Genomic DNA, 23,498 nt, shown 5'->3' with positions numbered 1-23,498 from the left:
ATTTTATTCCGCTATTTGATTAGGGTATCTCTATCCAAAACATTTTTTCAATTTTTCCATTTGCATAAAAAAAAATAATCGCAAATATATTAACCCTCCGACCCTACCCCCTTTATTCACGATACATTCCTTATTTCTTATTCAAAAACCAAAATATTCACTTACCAATTGCTCTTGCTCTCTTCTTTCACTCTTTTTCTTCTTACGTTTCTTTGACTTGGATTTCTTTTTCTTTCTCTCTTCTTCAACAACTTCTGCAGGGGGAGTAGGCGGTCTACTTGTACTTTCAATGAATGTACCGTTGGGCACACTGTTAGGTCCCATTATATCCTGCAGCTGTTGACGTTTTTCTTCTAATAATTTCTTGGCAAGTTTTTGGGGTGCTTCGTCATAGAATTCTTCGTCGGTCTCACTTTCTGTTGTATCCAAGTCAGATTCCCGGATGGGAGTTTCTATTATGACTGGAAGAGCATCAGTAGCCACAACATCAACTACTTTATTTGCTAGAAAATAAGAAAAAAATTGTAAGGGTGATTTGTGAAACATATTTTATTTCATACATAACATACAATATGTATTCATTTTATCTATTTAATTTTTTCTTACATTTGAAGTACAGGTCATTTTGACATATGACATTTTGAATTGATAAAATAATATAATGAACTCTCACAGTAGTTCACTTGCACGAATATAAATAATTACATGATCACTATAATAATTATAATTATATTAACCTCACTATTTTTATATCAAGTCTCTTGTCTGACTGGAACACAGTTCATACAGCATATTTTTAAAAAGTACATACTGAAATGACAGAAAAAAACAGTGAGTAAATAAAAAAATGGAACAAACCTTTCATTCAAGGCCCTGAACAAAAACGAGAATAGAATTCACAATTGGCACAAAATACAGGATGATCCCATACTCCCGTATGAAATAAGAGACTGACTGATAATAAATATTTACAGTCAACAAATGTAAGGAGATAAACTTAAGTTATTTACAATCAATATAAAAAGATTATTCTTTCTGTGCAAGTTTGAAAGCTACAATTATTTTAGCAATTAAGCAATTCTATTTTTTCTTTGTGCAGATGATTCGAATTCTTGAATCTATTTGTTTCTAAACATTCTGAAATATTAAGATTCAAACCGGTTTTTTCCAAATGTGATACATCAAAGTCGTAATTGAACATATACCCCTCTTTTTAACAAAAGATTTCAATGGTTTCATTTCTCTTGGAGAAAGTCCTCCCCATTTCACCAACGTAATGTTTGAAAAAAGCACCCCAATTCAACTCAAATACTCCTAATCTATCTGACACTGAAGTATTGTTTTTATCAGTTTTAATAAAGCTCAATATATTTTTTGTTCTGTAAGCTAGATCAAAGTCTTTCTTAAAAAAAACAAGCCATAGTAGAAAAGAATATTACTTAAGTTTTATCCCAACACCAAACCGTTATTTTTATCGATGAAGATGATCACTTGGTGATTGAAACACATGTTGAAATGTTAAAAATAAAGGTTTGGGTTTGGTATAGAACTCCTGTAATATTCATTACTACACCATTAGAGGAACCAGAACAATACAACCACGAGCCTGTAGAACGAATATTTCTAGTTTATTTCTGAAATATTTCTCTGTGATAGCTTTCAATATGTGCATTAAGTAAGATTGGTGTACATTTGATTCAGAACATGTATTATACAAGTGAATTTCTTTGTTTTTCTTGAAATTGTGTTCGTTATTTCTTGGCATGTAGTTGACGAAAATACCATTCATGATATTTCACACTCTGATATTGTGTTGTTTGAAAAATGGATTGACGCAAACCTAGTGGTGCTTATTATCCAAATATCTAAGTACTGATTAATTTCAATTGGATAATGGAGAAATAAAAAAAACAATCAACATTTTTGAAACAGAATACTGATAAAGAGCTCAAAATGGACAACCAAATACAGCAGTTATGCAAAAGAATATCTTCTAGATGCTATGATATGAAAAATATTGCTAAGGAGGTAGGATATAAAGTTTGTGCAGTATGCTCTAAGCATCTCATGCAAGCTATTTTATTTACATGAAAAAGAGCTGTCTCGGTCCTCTGCAACGTCAAATCGAGAGATTCATGTCAACCAAAGTAATGGAATATTGAATTTGTTCCCCTTTTTGTCTGCATGCTTGGTTCATTTACAAGACTAATGCCTAATGACACAAATACACCTCTCTTTTGCAATAATTGCAAAATCATATATAAAAAAAGTTTATTCATTGATCAAACTTTGTCATGGAGTACTCATATTCAAATCAGAAATTTCATATACGTTGAGATCTTTCTTGAAAAGGATATATTTTTAACCATGGAATGATGGTTGCAAAGCAGACATGAGTAAAGATCTCTGCAATTATTGTAAGAAAAATATAATGAAAAGAATTTAATGTATAAAATATGACAAAGTGTACCACAACAGCTGTGCATAAAATGTAGTTTGCTGTGAAAACAAAATGGTAGAAGAAGGAAACACTACAAATAATTCCCTAGATGATGGTTTGAAGGAATCTGAAGATAACATCAGTATTGCTAGGGTCTACAGTTTACAAATAAAAATATGAAAACTGATGGCAGAAAATGAATGCCTCAAAAGGCTCATAGAAGGTACGAAAAACAATATCAGATTTCTCCAAAAAAAAAACAAATCACTCCTGGAAGAAAAGGTGGAACAGCTAAAAAAGAGCTGGGAACAAAAAACGAAGCTAATAAGAATAAAATAGTAAACAAAAACGCTCATGTTCACAACCAAAAGGAATCACAGATAAAAAATAGAAATGATTACTCAGAAGATCTTTCACATAAACAGGGTGATACAAGTGGCAATGCAACAATACCACAACTGATCAAAACCCAGAAGGACTATGAAACAATTGATGAACAAATTTCTGTAAATCTTCTCAAAGCCAAAATCATGCAAAAACAGATAAAATCATTAACTTAGAAACTGACATGAATGAAGAGTAAAGTTTCACAAAAATAACGAGACTTTGTAGAAGAGACATGAAAGAAAATGGCAATGGAGATGATCATTTCTATGGAAGTGATGACAATGAAAAAAAAATATACATACCAATCCTTCATGATCAGACATTTGGGTATTTGAACTATAAGGTTTCAAGTTGCAGTGAATACCAGAAGGGGGGCACTTGTACATATATCAAGGAAAACTATGTTTCACTTGCAAAATTATTAGAATTCAATAAGAATAGCGAAAAAGATTTCAAAAGCTCAATTGCTTGTCTAAACTTGAAGTTCAAATTATATGTTGTATATCTATATAGAACACCTGATAGTGATGTAAAAATATTTTTTGATAAATTGTATGAGCTGATGTGTGACATCTATTCAAGTGATAGCTACTACAATGTGAGTAGAGATATGAATATGAACAAGTAGAAGAGATTTAATAAACTTTGAAGAATTCACATGAATACATGTGATACACATATCACATGTTAAAGCTTCACCTGCATTCATTTGATTTTTTTTAAATCTTTGGTGTCAAAGTACATGTGTGAAAGGTAATGACATATTAAATCATACATTTCAATTGAAATATGAAAATATGATATATGAATAGGGATATATCATACTCTAATTTGATGACGTTCAGTACTGATCAGCACTGAACAATGGCAAGGAGTTTTCAGCTCATCTGAGTAAATGTCATGTTCAAGAAATTTTACAATACACTTTCATAACATTACAATATAGTATTCAACTTGAGAAAAATTGAATGAGTAAAAAAACTAACATCATTTCATTAGAGAATGCTAAAATACCTGAAAACTATCTATACAGAGAAAATGAGGTAAGTGAACTATACATTCAATAACACAGGACTGGAAAATTCATCTGATGTAACAAAAGAAAGCTAGAAAATAATTGATGAAAAAGGGGCTTATCAAATATAATCACAGTAAATCAGCTCATGGTTCCTAGTAAAATAAAAACTGTTAAAAATAAAATATGTAACATGCTGAACGACTTATTTGTCAATAATGTACGATATTCTAAGCCAGAACAAAGCAGATTAACAATGTCACCAATACAGGAACATACACTATTTCTTAATCCGATAACACCATATAAGATTAAATCGATAATTAGCAAGACCACTAGTAAACCATCACCGGGTATTGATGAAATCGATGGCAAAGTATTATATTCTGCACAAAAAATTATTTACCTCATACAGTGTCATCCCCAAAGTATGCACCATATGGGAAACTTATTTATTAAGGGTTTTATGACAAAAATTTGTTCTTGATAAAAGTTTGTGCATCCCCTAAAACTAAACATGCATTAACAAAATACAGTAAATCACACGTAATATACGAGGAGCCTTCAAATATTTGGTCATGAGATAAGAGTAAAGTACTCTAATTTTGAAAAATCTCGGGAAATATTATTCAGAAAAGTTGTTCAGCATTGAAAAATACATCTGGATTTTAAGTCATGGCCATCTAAGTGAAGTTTTATTTTTTAGCATTTTTTTTTAATGGGACTACGAAAAAAATTTTTACTAAAATGATAAATATACAGCATCCTGTATATAACGATTTATTTTAAAAGCTATGGTGTTAACCACGGTCAATTTTCTTTTAAATCTAGATTTTGTTTTTTGAGAACATTTTCTGGATATACCTCTTTTATATGAGTAAAAAAAAGTTGAAGTACCTTCTGCCTCTTTTATCTTTTTTGCTCTTTCTTTCCTTTTCTGACGTCTTGCTAACTGCTTTTTCCTGCCCTCTTCAGTAGAACTATCACTATTAGAACTATCTGAGCTAGAACTGGAACTGCCCCCAGAACTTGAGCTGCAGCTGCAATTAGAACCACACGAACAGCTCGAGGAATCTGAATCGCTGCTAGAGCTGGAAGAATTACGTTTTTTTTCCTCTTCAACTTTCTCTTGTACATCTGAAGCTCCAGGCTGTTCCTCGATAGAAGGTTTTTCTGCTACTACACCTTCTGGTTTACTAAAGCAATAATCATGGTCTACACTGTCGTTTAGAGCTGGTTTCACTTCAAAAAGTGTGATATCAGTCTTCTTTTCTGGATTTGAACAGTAGTCGTGGTCTCTGAAATAGAAAAACTTCAAATTATATATATTGATTGATGCAACTAATTTTCCTTTATTTTGAGTATTTCAATATTACATTTTACAAAAAAATAAATACAACAATAAAAATTAATTGGCGCTCCGGGGCGACTTCATTGATTCCAGTGGCGCATTTGCTTTTTCAGCTGCAGGAAAACCCGGAAAAACCTGCAGCACCACATCATCTGAAGATCTTGATCCAACAATGTCCTCTCTCTCATAAAACAAAATGTAGGGTGTCATATATATATATATATATATATATATATATATATATATATATATATATACAGTGCTAGTCAAAAGTCCCCTCCCCCCCTCGTATCTTTGGAACGGGTATACTTATAATAATGAAATTTGGAGGGTGGAAATAAACGGATGTAGGCTTCCTAACTGGTCATAACAGGTGACGCAATAGTCATAAATGACGTCACAAGGCCACTGTGACCAAAAATTTTAAATGGGACCGTATGGCAAGTGACAGCTCGTTTGAAAGGTATTGAAAATACCTATTCAGTCATACCAATTTTGTTTGGGTTTCGGCTGATTTTGATTGATAAATTGAAGAAATACAAAATTATTGTTTCGCATTTAATTAATAAAGATTTTAAAGTACGCCTCTGGTTCATTGTCAAAAAGGTTGACGTATTTGAATTATCTACTTGTCAAAAGTGTTTATACCTTGAAAATTTACCTAAGCTATTGTTTAACGAGTCGTTTAAGTGTTTACATAGGCAAAATGGTACGTACTGTAGCCGACAAAGTAGCAGCTATCTTAATAATTGGTGAATATAGAAACAATTTCCATGCAGCGGAACGACTGTTTAATGAGAGGTACCCCGATCGCCCTATATCGAGGGTTTATTTGAGGGAGCTTCTTCGGAAGTTTGAAGCATCAGGTAGTGTTCAAGATGCCAAACGATCTGGTCGACCAACAATTAGTGATGACAAAAAAATTGACATACTTGGAGAAATGGTAGTGAACCCTACTTCTTCCACAGCCCAAGTTGCGTCTATCTGTGAAGTCAGTCAAAGGACAGTACATAGGGTGTTGGCTAAAAACAAATTTCATCCATACAAATTAAAAATGGTGCACCAACTTTCAGATGATGACCCCGACCGAAGACTAGAATTCTGTGAAACTATGTCCGATAAAATGAACCAACAACCAGGCTACATACAGACAATTTGTTTTAGTGACGAAAGTACTTTCTTTCTCAATGGAAATGTTAACACTCAAAATGTGAGGTATTGGAGTGACACAAATCCTCACATCTTTCGTGAAAAACATACTCAATTTCCAGAAGAAGTAAATGTTTGGGCAGGTATTTTGGGAAACCACATAGTTGGGCCTCTTTTTCTCAATGCTAACTTAACCGGTGAATTGTATCTGGAGATGTTACAAACTGATATTGAGGCGTTAATTCTTGAAATTCTAGAAGATAATCCAGATGAATTCGACAACTTGGAAATAACGTTTCAACAAGATGGTGCTCCTGCACACTATTACGGTGCAGTAAGACGTTACCTAGATGAAGAATATCGTGGTAGATGGATTGGACGACAGGGTTCGATCGAATGGCCAGCTCGGTCACCGGACCTTACACCATTAGATTTTTTTCTATGGGGGTACTTGAAATCTAAGGTTTACGCTACAGCACCTGACAGTATTGCCATTCTGAAACAACGAATTGTTGAAGAATGTAGGGCAATTTCCGCTGACACACTGGGACGAGTACGACAAGAGTTTAGCAATAGGATGCATTACTGCCAGGAAGTAGATGGAGCACATTTTGAACACTTATTATAAGAACTGGTTCTTAAATCTTTATTAATTAAATGCGAAACTATAATTTTCGTATTTCTTCAATTTATCAATCAAAATCAGCCGAAACCCAAACAAAATTGGTATGACTGAATAGGTATTTCCAATACCTTTCAAACGAGCTGTCACTTGCCATAGGGTCCCATTTAAAATTTTTGGTCACAGTGGCCTTGTGACGTCATTTATGACTATTGCGTCACCTGTTATGACCAGTTAAGAAGCCTACATCCGTTTATTTCCACCCTCCAAATTTCATTATTAGAAGTATACCCGTTCAAAAGATACGAGGGGGGGAGGGGACTTTTGACTAGCACTGTATATATATATATATATATATATATATATATATATATATATATATATATATATATATATATATATATATATATATATATTTAATAATAATAATAATAATTTTTATTAGTCTCAAGAAACACACAGTTTTTAGACACGTCAATACAATTTCTAAAATAGGTTTGAGAGGGTAAGATTTGTCAATATAGTTTTGAAAAAAAATACTTGTAGATAAATTAGATTTACAAAAAAAAAATACAAGTTAACAAGATAAAATTCCAATCTTATAAGACTTGACTAAAATGTAAAGCCATGAGCTTTTACAAATTATAAACACATAGCTAATGTATTATATATATTCAAAGTTGAGTAAAAGTTCGGGAGGTGACCACAAAAGTGTATCTTTCTTCTTGGATAACTTCGAAAAATAGATCAATTTCATATAAAGGATGTTTGGTTAATATTTTCTTCAATAAGTTTTTGAATCTTCTAAATGGCAAGTTACGAAATTCGGCAGATAAGGCATTGTATAGCTTAATTCCTATATTATCTGTTCTTTTCAACCTATTAGCTGTAGGAACAAGGTTTGATTTATTTCTTGTATCATGTTGGTGTATATTCTTGTGAGCAACTTCATTCAACAAGTTTTGTTGAACAAGAAGCAGATTTTCATAGACAATAACTGAATATAGGGTCATTATTTTAAGTTTTACAAATATTGGTCGACACTTTTCATCATAATTGGCAGAGATTATGCTTCTTACTGCAGATTTGTGAATGACAAATATTCTATTAAGATGTACCTTTGATGCATTATTCCAATTGATTAACCATACCTAAGGATTGAATGAAATAGAGAATGATATGTTGCAAGTGCCGCACTTTGATTTACTATTTTTTTGATTCTTCTGATAGCAAAAATCGTCTTACTAAGTTTACTACACATGTTATTTATGTGGTCTGTCCATTTCAGGTTGGAATCTATTTGTACTCCCAAAAATTTGGTAGAATTTTTGTTATCTCGATTTAAGCAAATTGTTTCAAAAGTTAGAGTTTCTGTTTTTTGTTCATTGAGAATAAAGTCATTTGGTGTGAACCATGATCGAGCTTTCTCTAATATGTCAGTATAGATCATATGAGGATCATCTATTTTATATATTTTTTTGCCCAAGGTTGCATCATCTGCATACAATATAGTTTGTATGCCTGACGAGTTCATCACGTGAGGTAGGTCGTTGATATATATTAGAAACAGAAGTGGCCCCAATATTGACCCTTGTGGCACTCCTCTTAATATTTTTCTTTTTTCACTTTTGGTATTTCCTAGATCAACAATTTGATATCTTTCGTTAAGGTATGACTTCATCATGTCCAGGCAGACACCTCTCACTCCGTAGAAATCTAATTTGGCCAATAAAATCGAGTGATTTACCGAGTCGAATGCTGAAGTAAGATCTGTAAAAAGGCTCACATATTTTTCTTGGTTATCAAAGGCGTCTTTTATACTATTTGTGAGAAGTTTATTGCATCAGACGTCGATTTTCCTTTCCGAAATCCAAATTGATGAAGACTCAGAAGATTATTTATATCAAAGTATTTTACTAGTTGTTCGTAAATTATGTGTTAGAAAATCTTTGAAAAGTTGGCAGTATTGCTATCTGTCGAAAATTTTTTGGTTCAGATGTAACACCTTTTTTATGAATTGACAGGATTCTACCAATTTTTAATTGCTGAGTGAAGTAGCCTTCACTTAAACAGGTATTGATAATATCTGTTAAGGGTTGAGTTATACATTCAATGGCACTTTTTATGACTAAAACATTCACACCGTTTATATCTTCCGTTTTTTTATTTTTTACTTGGTTATGATTATTCTCACCTCATCTGTCGTTACAGGCCTAAAGAACATCGACTTATTTGTGTTCATTTTTTTATCCATAAAAGCAATAGGGTCAGCATCAGATTTGGGGTAGTGCAGTAGAGTTGTGTTTATGTTATTGATGAAGAAGTCATTCATTTGGTTAGCTGTTAGATTTTCTGGTTCATTTAAGATTTTGTTTTTTCGACCTGTTTCGGAGTTAATGATTTGCCACACAGTTTTGCTGTAATTATCTGTTCTACTTAGTATACTGCGGTAATGTGCTTTTTTAGCCTCCAATAGTGACTCCTGATAGTGTCGTTTACAAGTTTTATAGATGTTTTTATGTTGTTCAGATGGATTTTGCCTTTGTATATCATATGCAAGCATTAAAATATCTTTTGAGGCTGTAACCTCAGGGCTAATCCATTTTGATGCGCTCTTTGATTCAAATCTTGCTTTATTGAGTGGAAAGCTAATATAATAAAACATAAATGAGATTTCAAAGTTACTGAATTTTTCTTTAGCATCATTTCTTGTATATACACTGGACCAATCATCTTTTCGCAGATATGACTTTAGTGTTTCTATATTATTGGTTGTATACTTTCTTGATAGTTTACTTTCACTGTGTTTACTCGACTCCACTTCAACTTTGGCTATCAAACCCAAGGGATGATCGGATAGTCCTAGAGGCAACATGGATACTTTGGCAAGATCATTATTACTAAATATGTTATCAAGACAATTTCCTTTGATATGGGTTTTTTCGTTTATCATTTGATGTAGACCAAATGACATGAAGAGTTGTGTTATCTTTTGAGTACTTAAATCATTGATATCATTGAAATGTACATTGAAATCACCTACCAAGTAAATGCATACATTATTTTTAAAACTATCTGCAATTTTTAATATTTTGTTCATCAAAAATAGAAACTGATCCAGATTTTTATAATCAGGAGTCCTATATACATTTATTATTATCAGATTCAGATGTTTCACATAACATGCTGAGACTTCACAAATCTGTTCAGTTGAGTATTTAATAATATCAGTGAGCTCAATGGCATTGATATCATTGTGTATGTAAATGCAAGACCCTCCATTTTTTTTGTTATTCCTACAAAAGTAACTTACCATTCTGAATTGTGAAAAATTATAATAATCAATATCATTTTGTGTTAGCCAGTGTTCTGAGAGGCAGACAAACTTTATTGTTGTGTTAAGGTTCAGAAGATGTTCAATAGCATAAATATCTATCTAGCCAAAAATATTGATAATTGTAAATATCAGAAAAAACCAATATCAAACTTCTGTAATGCTTGGTTACTATGTTACGTACCACACAATAATAAAGATATTTATTTCACTTGTTAAAGACTGAAGTTCTTACGGCAAACAAGTATTGCCCATCCTTGCACTTGGCTACACCGCACTGACGAGCCCAATAGTGTTATGACCCATTTTCTAGTGTTATTTCCACTTATTCACCTATTTTTTTTCTTTATATCAGACACACTCGTTAACATCTTTCTGTGTATTTTGAATATTTATATTTCAGAACCGGATGTCACGCAAGTAGTTATAGCGCCTACACGGTCAGGTTGATTGTTGCCTATACATGATAGGTCTCCTAACCAGAACCACAAATGTGCGGTCGGCTCCTGTTGGTGGCTTCCTGCATATGTGTAGTTTTTCAGCAAACGACTGTTGTCAATATTGAATACTGAACCCAGATGTCACACAGGTAACCAAAGCTGCCTCCCCTAACCCGAGATGACCTGAACGAAACCACAAATTGCGGCTGGCTTCTGTTAATAACTCCGTGCATTTGTGTTGTTTCTGCAACCAAGTGTTGCCTATACCGTCCTGCTGGAGTTTTCCAACTAGTCTAGTTGAAAAACTTCAGACACTACCAGAAGATGCCAAAATGTTGTGAATATAATCCTTATGAGGATAAAAAACACAACACGGAACGAAATCCGAGAAAACAGCTCATAATAATCATTATATATTATATAATATATAATACTTACAGGGTGTTTCAAATTCGATCCTAACCATTGGGATCTCGGAAACTATGAGAGATACGAATATGGTTGAATTGGGGCAAAGTTGCGCATTTGCCTGACTAACAATATGCCGTTGAGGAAGTTCTGAAATTCAGAGTATATCCGGAGATATCCGGAAAAAACAGAAATTTCGAAAAATGGGTTTTATTTTTTCTGCTTTATTTTTCGAAGGGTTCGAAAATAAATTGCACTTCCACATTGCTACTTTTTCCCTGCTACATAATGGTGTTTTCAGATTTGCTATCCGATGTTTGGTATTCCGACCCAATCATCAACTTTATTTTCTCTTATGGGCGCTACATTGGACTCTTTCTATTTCGAATAGAACCTGATTTTACCTTTTCAATGATGTATCATAAGTTATCATTCTTTTTCGAAAAATTGGAGACATTGAAAAAAATTAATTCTTATCATAATAGGCTTTGACTTTGATGTTTCTAAATTTGACTTTCAATTTGTTACATCGAAAATGTATTTAAACTTGTATCCCAAAAGACGACAATCACATCGAACTATGTTCAAGTTATTGGATCAAAATCTCAAAGTTTGGTTTGTTTGAAGAATCTCAGTTTTATATATACAGTGTGTCCAAGATAAGGATCCTAAGCATGGGAATCTCAGTACCTGTTGGAGATACAGCTTAGGTTAAATTAGGAAAAAGTTGTGTTCTTTAAAGCTTATTTACATGCCGTTTAGAAACTTGAAGAATTTTCATGGCCTGCTGAGATATTTGAGAAAAACGAGAATTTGACAATATCAATTTTATTTTTTTCTGACTTTATTTGAAAAGATATCAAAAAACGAATAACACTTTTTCATTGGCACTTTTAAGGTACTACACGATGGTATTTTTACATTTTATATCCGACGTTTCGTTTTCAAGAAACCATCATCAACTTTATTTTTTTATATGACCCGAAACGAAGTACACCCTGTATCTGACTCCATTTTTTATTACGAATTCAACGATGTATCACATGCCATTGTTTTCTTTTTAGTTTAAAGGAAAATTACATTTTTTCTATTTAAAAAAAAATCTTTAAGTAGGCGCTGCAAACAAATGCTTTGACGTAAATACCTGTCACCGAGCCTGTCAAATATTATTTAATTACACGATAAAATAGTAATTGTCGTTGTTGTTAGCCTGTTTGTCGAGTTGTTGTTTTTAGAGTTATGGTTACTGTTGTCGTTATTATTGTTTATTGTTGAATAGATAATATTGTGTTATTATCGTCGAATATGCCGGGTGAGCATTATAGTCATGAAGAAAAGTTTGACATGCTAACGTGCTACATTTTGTGCCACAAAAATACTGTAAATACAGCAGCAACGTATCTTAATACATATCCAGAAAGAAAGCAGCCATGTAAGTCCATTTTCTAAGAGCTGGCTCGAAATTTAAAAGAATATGGTTCATTTAAAAAGCCTGTTTTATCTCGAAAAAAGGAATCTTCAGAAGAAGCACAAAATAATGTTTTACAAGCAGTTGTTGAGAACCCTGAAATATCAACTAGGCAAATCGAAAATAATGTAGGAGTAGCCAAATCCACAGCTCAATTTATTTTGCGTAAAAATAGATATCACCCCTATAAATTTAGGATTTGCCAAGGACTTAAACCAGGGGATTTCGAACGGCGCCGAAATGTTTGCGAATGGTATACACACGCGTGCGAAGAAGATTATAATTTCCCTTCAAAAATAATATGGTATCTTCAACCGCCGCAATACGCATTACTGGGCTCAGCAAAATCCGCGTGTTAAGAAAATATCAAGACATCAAGAACGTTTTGGGTTTAATATGTGGTGTGCAATTTTAGGAACTAAAATACTAGGTCCGTTTTTTTACTATAATTCTTTGACCGCCGAACGATACCATCATTTATTGCAAAACTATGTAGAAGACTGTTTAGATAATTTACCTCTGGCACAGGTCAATAACTGTTGGTTTCAACAAGACGGTGCTCCTGCACATAATGCTTGACAAGTTCGAGAGTATCTTTCGCAGCGATTTCCTGGAAGGTGGATTGGAACCTTTAGTGAAGTGTCTTGGCCAGCGCGATCCCCTGACTTAACTCCTCTGGACTTCTTCATATGGGGTTTTGTTAAAAACCGGGTTTACCAACATTTTTTTGAAACTGAACAGCAGTTACGAGAATGTGTAACTGTCGCATTTAACAGTATTACACCAGAGATGTTACGTGATGTTTTAAGTTCTACAGTTAGAAGATCATACTTATGTTTGGAAAATAACGGAAACCTGTTTGAACACCTCCTTTGAATTAAATAAAAAATGCGTTAATTTCTTTGTTGTTTTCATTACTTTAAAAAATCATTATTAACCTACTTAAAAATACATTTTAAAAATAGAAAAAATGCAATTTTTCCTTAAACTAAAAAGAAAACAATGGCATGTGTTACATCGTTGAATTTGTAATAAAAAATGGAATCAGATACAGGGTGTACTTTTTTTTCGGGCTATTTAATGATGATGGTTTTTTGAAAACGAAACGTCGGATATAAAAACTCAAAATACCATCGTGTAGTACCTTGAAAGTGCCAATGAAAAAGTGTTATTCGTTTTTTGATATCTTTTCAAATGAAGTCAGAAAAAAATAAAATTGATATTGTCAAATTCTCGTTTTTCCCAAATATCTCAGCAGGCCATGAAAATTCTTCAAGTTTCTAAACGGCATTATATAAGCTTTAAAGAACACAACTTTTTCCTAATTTAACCTAAGCTGCATCTCCAACAGGTACTGAGATTCCCATGCTTAGGATCCTTATCTTGGACACACTGTATATATATATATATATATATAATATTTTCAAAATTAAATCACATTTCACTTATTCTAATGCATTAGGTAAATATTTAGGATTCAACAGTAATTTCAAATTATTTAAAAGAACAAACCTTAATGCTACTTCTGATGAAATTTCTTCAACTATTGGTACTGGAATGTCAGAAGTTTCATTGGTTGTTTCTGTAGGTTCAGTATACATACTATCTAACTTCTGTTTACTCTCCTGGTAGTTTTTGAAATTATCCCAAATGTGTTGAATAACAGATGTAGGATTCTCTTCTTCTGTGGGTAGTTCACTAGGTTTATCTTCTTGTAAGATATTGATTGGTGGGAGATCTCCAGGAGGCTCTAACTCTGTATCAGGAAGAGTACACTCTGGTTTGGGTTTATCATTATTTGCAATATTTTCTGCTTCAGAATCACTACTATCACTTTCAGAAAGATTTAAAGCTGGTAAGTCCAAGACGTCTATTTTTGGTTTAGGTTTTTCTTCTTCTTTAATAATTTCTGATTTATTTTCTTCATCCTGAAATATTTGTCGAAAATTATAAATATCATATTTATGACTGAAAATAAAGGCATGTCATTTTATTTATATATAATATAATGTGGGTAATTGTGATTGTTACTCTACAAGTTGGTTCATTTTTGTTTGACAAATTTATACCCAGAAATAATTTTCTGCATAGGACCAATCACAAGAAAAAAAATTGTAATATGGTGATATAACTAAATATCTTAAAATATCTTAAATAAATCCTTTATTTAGCAATGAAACTGCTAATACAATACATATATAATCAAATACGACACCACAATGTGTTAGTCAACTAAATTCAGGAATAAAATTTCAAAGTATGAGTACTACAATAAATATACAACATCTACTTGAAATATCACAGTTGTTAGTCAATATAAAACACAAACAAAATACAAATATAGAATACAAAAAAAAAGTTTATACTGAGGTTAATAACTGTAATATATTTCACAATTCTATTTTGGAAAGCAGCTACTAGCTGAAAAGTAGCTACTAACTACTCCCCAAAACATTTAATAATGCAGATGAGAATATATTTAACAATACTACATTGCGAAAGACTTTCAAGAACGAAATTTCTTCCTGAATAATGTTGCATAATGAAAGACTTGTCTAGAATAGGCATTCATCAAGAATAAAGACAATATACAAATTTATATTCATGGTATTATTTAAAAAATTTTGTTATCAAAACTTAAATTTCTGACAATTATGAAAATACATTTACCATATTAGAACAGAAGCAATGTTTCTTGATGCATGTTTCACGTGCTTTGGGAAAAATGTGTTAGTTCTAGTGTGGTAAGTGTTCTCATTAGAATAATTTATATCAATGATTACTGAAAAAATATGTATTTGAGCATTTGCATTAGACATTTAAAGCCTCTACCTAGTAGTCTTTAATGAAAATAGCAAAAAAAAATTATGAAATTTGGATTAGGTTTAACCAAAAATAAGTCTGAAATTGAACATATAATAACAAAAGATTATTAGACTGTTGAGGATGACTAAAGTTTCAGTCAGTTTTGAATCTTTTAGCAGAATAGCCCAGCTGAAGATCGCAAATCAAAAATATAAGCTCTATAAATAATCATATACTTTTCATCACCTGATTAAAATATAAGAAAAATTATTTTAGTTGGATTTTATTCCACATAAAATTGAATCGAATCTTCAGTATTTGTGTTTAATTTTGGTAATATTTCCTTTTTCACTGAAAATTCATGTTGGTTTACAAAACTGGAGTCATAAGAAGTAGGATACCTCCATTGTGAAGAAAGACATGCTATGTGAAACCAAAATTTTCAACAAAATTTCCATTAAATAGAAAAATTGGAACAACTGAAAAAATTACAGAATGCTAAATTTAGTACTGGACCTATATTTTATCAAGTAGTCAAATTCCCAGTGGCATCGGTGAAAAAACAATAACTCTTAACCTTCATAAAAATACTGCCAGCTTACAATTCATAAAGTATATTAAGAAACATCTTACGAACAGCCAGATTCATCCATTTGCAAAGTGGTTTGTGGGTTTTACCCCTGAATAATAAAGACTGGACATAAGTCCATTTAGAAGAATATTACCAGATTGAAATTAACATGGTATGTAGGAAACGAGAAACCTTCCATGGTAATTTTATTAAATCGCAAAGAGAATAAGGTGGTGCAATCTATTCCCATTGAATGTAATTACACACGGAAATTATATTCGTCATTAGTATCATCCATTTGCAAAGGGGATGAGGGAGTGTAGCCAACCTCTGATACTAAAAACCCTTCTGCGATCATTATTTATTTCGGTTATTCACAAACGGGTAATTTTGCTCAGTTTTCAAAAAATGTATATATCGTGGTTGAATCTTGCCCCAGAAGATTCACAAAATAGAATTCACACAACTTTAAATCATGTTTAAATTGAATGGGGTATATATTTAAGGGATATTAGTTTTTGAGAAAAAGAGTATTTTTTACTTTTACATTCAAATCACTACTGATACTTCGTTGTCTCCTAACACAATCTGTGAATTTCAAGCTGGCAGTATTTTAATGAAGTATTTTTTATTGGAAGGTAGATGACACCCTTTGCAAATTAATAAAATCACATAATAGATTAACGAGGTGTCTCCAATATACTCTGTAAAGGACTTATGTCTGGACTTCATTATTCAGGGATAGATTATACACCTTTACTTTCTCTCTGCAAATGGATCACACTAATAGGAGACTTGAAACAGATCTTGTGTTTGTCCACAAAGTATTAAACGGCTATATTGATTATCCACAAATAGTTGAGCTTTGTACTACTCTCTCTGTGAATGATAGAAGAACCAGAAATAGTGATATTTTCAAAATTCCTTTTTGTAGAACCAATTATGGTCAGAATGAAACAATATGTAGGATATAGAAATCAGCAAATCATTACCAACTTAACCTGGAATTGTTTAATTCATCATTATTATCCTTCAAAAAATCGATTAAAAACATCTGATGTATCTTTAGTTTGTAAGCACATGTACAATTTATAAAAAGATATTTGTAAAAATTGGCTTGTCCGTTGAAATAAATAAATAAATAAATAAAAAATAAGAATTGTTTGTAAGATTTCTACTAACATACCCTCTGAATTTCAAGTTGACAGTATTGTTTTAAATGGACTTTTTATCTTCCGGGATGGTGAATTGCACCCCTTTAGCGCCTTTGCAAATTGACAATATTAACATAACTGATTCCTAAGGTGTCTCCTAACAAAATTTTCATTTTCAAACTGACAGTATTTTTCAGAGGTAAATTACACGCTCTCACTTTCTTTGCAAATGAATGAAAATTGTTTGTGAAATGTTTCCTGATATAATCTGTGAATTTCAAGGTTGCATTATTTTGTTTTTAGACTAGTAATTTGACCGCAGCAATCAAAGTGACTGCTGAAAAGTAGATGCCAACTTCACACTGGGTCCACAAGTGCAACCAACTATTTTCATGATCATCACATCCTAATTTCGCAATTTACTATAAATATGTTAATGTGATCAATAATGATGAAAATGGGGATAGTGAGAACTTTCATACTAAAAAAAAGTTTATGGACAGTTAATGAATATGAATTAGGTATTTTAGGATGAATTCATAGAAAACACTTCTGATACTTTACTGTTGAACTTATTATGAATTGAGAGCTGAATTTCTCAAAATTAGTAACTTCTATGAAAAAAAGCATCAAGTAATTTTTAGAAAATTTCATTTTAGAGATAATAGATAATACCTCATTTTATTGAAGTTTTGAATTGAATATCAAATTTTCAAAAACTTGTAGGAGAGTTTTTTCACTCTTTTTACTGTATGAGCTAGTTTAGATAGAAGGATGATACATACCCCTTCTCCTCTAGTCTCTTCAACCTTCTCTTCAACTTTAACTTCATCAGAAGGTTCCCAATGCCTCCTCTCATGTTTCTCCATCAACTTTTTGGAAATGAACTTTTCTTCACATCCTTCAAATGTACATGCCCACTTTTTCTCATTACTATGAATCCTTTTGTGAACTTTAACAGACACAGCCTTGGTGAAAGTAAGTCCACACTCCTCACAAGCAAAATTAGCAGGTGGTACACAAAAGTGGTACACATGAGGCCATTTCTTCTGAACACATTTCTTGCAAAGTACACTCTCTGTACCGTGTTTCCAAAACAAGTGCCTTGTGATGTCAGGCTTGTTACGGTATGCAATGCCACAGCGATAACAGAAATGATGCAATTTATGTTTCCACACATGATTAGAAAGACGATATTGAGTATGACAAGTTTCTAAACACACATCACATATATTGTGTCTCTTGCGCAGGTGAACCATAAGTCGAAAAGAACTCGGTAAGTCATCATTGACACACATACAACATCGAAATTTTACATCATAGTCTAAGACATACAAACCAGGGCACAAGTGACAGATGAGTTCGCTATAACTATAAAAATTTGATTTACACATAATGCAAAGCAGCAAATTCTTAGAGTGAAACTTTCTATTGTGCAGGTACAGTTCCTTGTGAACTGAAGTACTGAAGTGGCACTGAAAACACTCGAAAAGGTGAGAAAAAGTTACAGCTTCATTGCTAAAACTCGATTCCAGGTTGAAAAATACAGAATCAAGTTCATCTAGAGTTTCTTTAATTCTATTTACAAAGCTTTCTGGGATCAACTCTTCAGCAGTGATGCTGTTCACTATTGCAGAAAATCTATGTTCAGCGATGCAATGCAATGCAAGTTGCCTTCCATTAACAGCAATTTTCCTAGCATGATTGCAGTATATACAGGAATGAGAAGTAGTTTTCAAACATTTCTGTAATAAAATTCTAGGATCAAATTTATCTAAGGGTTGCTCCAGTTCTAGTTCTATAATGGGAATATCAGATCCAGCTACTTGATATAGATCAGAATGTGTAGGTTCTTCCGTTATATTATGTTCTTGGCCATTCTCTTTTGCTTGGTCATCGTCTTCTTCTTTGTCCTCTTCATCAAATTCTTGTTTCTCAATTTGTTGACTTTTGTCATCGATTTCATTCTCATTCTCACTTTCTATTTGGTCTACTTCCATCATAAGTTTTTCACTATCATCACTGTCTTCTGGGTCTGGCTCAACATATGACCCTCGTTTAGGTAATTTAAGTGATAATTTTGGTACTTTACGAGTTTCTAAACCTTCCATCTGATTGACCATTTCATCATCAATTTCATCATCTGTGGCTACTGTAAACTTCTCCAACAATTCTTCATTACCACTGTTTTGAGTCTCTGGTTCCATCTCATCAGTGGCATTATCCATAGCATTAAGCTCTTCGAAATTTTCATCAGTTATGTTAGATCTACTTACTCCAAGGGTATTTTCATATTCTGGTGGGTTTTCATTAGTCATTGTTACTCTTTGAATATCTTCAGATTCTTTGTCTATGTCACTCCCACAATAGTTTTCAGAATTGTCATTTACTTCTCTAGATTTTTCAAAATCTTGACTATTTTTCTCATCAACTGTAAATTCATGACAGACCGCATTACTGCTTTTCTCTTCACAGGCCAACTGAGTTAAACTTTCCCTAGTATCCATAGCAATATCATCAATTACTCCAACATTTTCCTCCTGATTATGATCTTTGCTATTCTCTACTATATCTTCATTATCCATAATAGTATCTTCATTACTTTTAGAGCTCTTAACAATATTTTCAGCACTATCGTTTTTGTTGATTTCAGCCACAGATTCTGACTCACCAGTTACATGATTCTCTGGTGTAATTTGTTGCTTAATGAATTTTTTAAATTTGTTCCTATTACTACAATTATGATAGAAAAAATTGTCCTGTTCACTGAAGAGTTTGTTACATTCACAGCAAACTACATAGCAAGGTTCATTGTAAACATTAAAAAATTCATCAAGGGTATTTTTATGACCTGGTTCAATATTATGCCTAGACTGAATATGTTGGCATAAGTCTTCTAACACTGAGAACATTCCTAAACAATATAAACATATATAACGTCTATGAAACTCTAGCATGTGCATATACAAGTTCCAATTTTCGTAATATGTTCCACAGGTAGCGCACAAGAATACTTTTCGAGTTAACTTGAATCCTGAACATGAATTCTCCGTTATTTCTTGCACATTCTCCTCATTGCACTGTAAAACATGTTCCTGGAGACTTGATAGAGACTCAAAAATGGCTCTACCACACTTTGAACACTTAAATTTCAATGTAGGTTGTAAACCGAGATATTGCGCATATTCCAATTTTGGTTTTGGCTTACATTTACCCTTTTTTTGTCTATGTTTCGAACAACTTTTTTCTAATTTACCTTCAATATTGGAGCCTTCATTGAAAGATTGTTCTTCATGAGAATTATTATGCAGCTGAGATAATTCAAAGAGAGATTCGTTGAAATAGGGGTTAGAATGTGTGAGAATTTCTGAGGTGAAATTCAAGTTTTCCTCTTCGCTGTTAACTTTTGACTTCACGTTTGTTTTCTTCTCAGACTTTTTCTGCTTTTTTGGGATACTTTCATCTATTACTAAAGCATCACTTTCTGAACTATAAGAATTTTCTTCACTGTTATAACTCTGTGTAATATTATCACCGTTTACTTTATTCCTTTCTGTGTGGTTTGTTTTGTCTTCTGAAACAGTAACATTCACATCTGGATCTTTTAACATTATGAAGGACCCTACTCCATTATTTGTGTGTTCCGACACCTCAACTTCTGACAGGGGGCCGTTTGAACCATTTTCCATGCCGAATTTCGTTTATTCCAAGTATCTAAAAAAAAAAATTTGAAGATGGTTATTAATTCTTCAATATTAAAGTAATACATTGAAAATACAACAACATAAATATTTGTCTCATAACACCATTCTTAAAGTCAAGTACTTAATTGCCAGGACTAAGGACACCAAGCCAATGTAATGACCAGCTTGTCTAATCCCAGAATGATTGGAAAGTCTTAAAATATTTCAGATAGTGACTTCAACATACCTTGTATTCATCTCTGGAATATTTCGTAAAGATAATCCTCATATGATCTTAATGAAACACATATTTAACAACAAATTCACATACCCCCACCTAAAAACTAAAAGGTTAATAAAATGGCGCTCCTCTAACCAGTAATTTTGCTGACCAAGGGCCAACAACCCACAGCAAACGATCAATCATGTTGAATCAAAATGAAAACTATTTCAGTCTCAAATTATCAAAATATTAATTTACTTAGGGGTGTCAGTCATATCATGTAATAAGATTGAGGGGCATTCACGAATTGAAATATTCATATCATATCATTAAAAATTAGATGCTGCATACAGAAACAATAAATCCGTAACAGCAAGACGCCACTATGCGCATGCGTTCTTTCAGTGGGTTTTCTGGATACGTATTAAGGCGCAGCCATCCTTATCCAAATGGACGATTCCAATACCCCTATTCAGTGTTGCCACTATAAAATTTTCAGGTCTTAATCGACTGATGTTTTCTAGGCCTTTTTTGGAATAATTCAAAGTCGAAACAGATAGAATTTTCAATTTTATAGATTTCTGGTTGTTCCCTGATATGAAAATCGAAGTATTAAAGTTGATATGGACAAAAATAAAAATCCCAAGGAATTTTAAGTTTGTACGTTGTTTAATAGTGAAAATCCTGTCATTTTACCGTCACATGTCATATACCATATGAAATGTTATTGTTGTATTCACTTATTGTTTATTGTATACAGTAGAACAGGATCGTTCTGATAGAAAAAGTCTAACCATCTTTGGAGTTCTGTAACTGAATGGTCCTGAATCAATAAAGTATCTTTCAATGGGGCACCTAGAACATTCTCTGATAATAAGAATGGTATGGAAAAAGATATCATACAACACCTACAGAATACACTATCAAAACGTAACTACTCGACAAAAACAAAGTGAACACTGAAATGTTATGTTTGTGACAACAGGTAAACATATATAGGTTGAAGGTTTCGAACGATTGAACAACTTAAAAAGTAAAATTCCCTAGGATATTTTATTTTTGTCCATATCAACTTCAATACTTAGATTCATATATCCGGGAACATCCAGGAATCTAAAAAATTACAAATTGTATCTGTTCCGACTTTGAATTATTCCAAAAAAGGCCTAGAAAATGTCAGTCGATTTAGACCCGAAAATTTTATAGTGGCCACACTGAATAGGGTACTGAAATTGTCCATTACGCAAAACTTCTGAAAATAAAATGGCTGCCACGAACACCGCATGGAAGGTGAAATATTTCAACATTATCACACAGAATAGAGGACGATGTCAACATATACGTCTTCCCCAAAAAAATTGTGAAAATTTGTTGGAATTAAAAATTAATTTTTTTTCATATTAATATTATTATCAATATAAGAACAACTTGAATTATTCAAATCACTTGACAAAGTTACTGTGCTAGCGAAACATGTGATATATTTTTCAAATGAAGTTTGTGGAGATCAAATTGTGAGGTGTAGTTTTTGAAAATACTATAGATCTTCATCAAGTAACGGCCGAATCAATCAGAAAAAAAATTATTTCAAATGTAATTCCAGTGCAGGTATAATTTTTTTTATATTTCAAAATTGAACAGACCTACCAAAAACATTCTGTCATTTGTCAAAATCACAGAACTCATAGACATAATCATGAGATCTATGGTTGAAATTTCCGATGTACACATTTTTAAAAACACCAATTCGTCGCCTCGAAATCCTCTTTTCAGTGGATATAATAAGAATTCGAGTGCAATATTTCCTATTCTACCCGCCGAGAAATCTTATGAATTCCTGTTAGCTGTCAACTGTCTACTTGAAATGGGGCTAATTGCTCTGAGGGCTAGTTGCTCTGAGGGTAAGTTGTTCTGAGGGCAAGTTGAGGGTTCGTGTAAAAACCATGGGGCTAGCTATTGGAAACAAAATTGGTATTTTCAGCTTATTATTTGGGATGTAACGAAAACGTTGCATCACCATGAATGAGCTGAAAACATGTTCCAGAAAGAGAGAGAGTTTGTAACTCTTGGAAGTATTTCCATCTTTGTGAGTAATGATGTGATACGGCTTGGAATATGAAAAACATTTTTTCATGGTAAATAAATATGCGAGAAAATGTTTTGAGTTTCATTTCTGATATGGTGGTGGACGGACGTACTGACAGCAATCGTCCATAAAGAAGGTACTCGGACGCCATGTTGGAGAAGAAACTCAGTTTTGTGTTGTGAATGTCCGTCGTCATAGAACGTGCCACCATAATACAGTGGTTGTTCAGACCACTGTCAGAGTGAAATAACTTTTGTTAATTTGAATAAAATGGAATTCCGTTTGTTAATAAATAAGGATGCTCCGAATAATGGTTTCACGGAAAATCGAATACTATTCGGTTTAACTTTCACCGAACCGGA

At 32.6% G+C, this 23,498-nt stretch overlaps 1 protein-coding gene across 2 annotated transcripts in view; it reads right to left on the bottom strand.

Moving 5' to 3' along the window:
• Positions 1-21,430, bottom strand: part of MESR4 (Misexpression suppressor of ras 4) — a 37,843-nt gene extending 16,413 nt beyond the window's left edge. The window contains exons 1-6 of one of the 2 annotated variants that reach the window (XM_023163926.2): positions 21,220-21,430; positions 21,075-21,164; positions 17,930-20,858; positions 14,127-14,542; positions 4,740-5,140; positions 166-503 (exon numbers count right to left, since the gene is read on the bottom strand). In XM_023163926.2, the coding sequence (XP_023019694.2) occupies positions 166-503; positions 4,740-5,140; positions 14,127-14,542; positions 17,930-20,833 (4,059 nt within the window). In that variant the 5' untranslated portion in view covers positions 20,834-20,858; positions 21,075-21,164; positions 21,220-21,430. Of the gene's footprint in view, positions 1-165; positions 504-4,739; positions 5,141-14,126; positions 14,543-17,929; positions 20,859-21,074 lie in introns of both variants that reach the window. The other variant, XM_023163924.2, reaches the window with a different exon arrangement.
• Between the last annotated feature and the right edge of the window lie 2,068 nt (positions 21,431-23,498).

The sequence above is a fragment of the Leptinotarsa decemlineata genome, unplaced genomic scaffold (assembly GCF_025532065.1).
Source record: "Leptinotarsa decemlineata unplaced genomic scaffold, Ldec_3_MD MMD2_tig00001019_RagTag_RagTag, whole genome shotgun sequence".
Classification (NCBI taxonomy): Eukaryota; Metazoa; Arthropoda; class Insecta; order Coleoptera; family Chrysomelidae; genus Leptinotarsa; species Leptinotarsa decemlineata.
The sequence above is the reverse complement of the archived record's forward strand: the minus strand, read 5'-3'. Positions and strand labels throughout refer to the sequence as shown.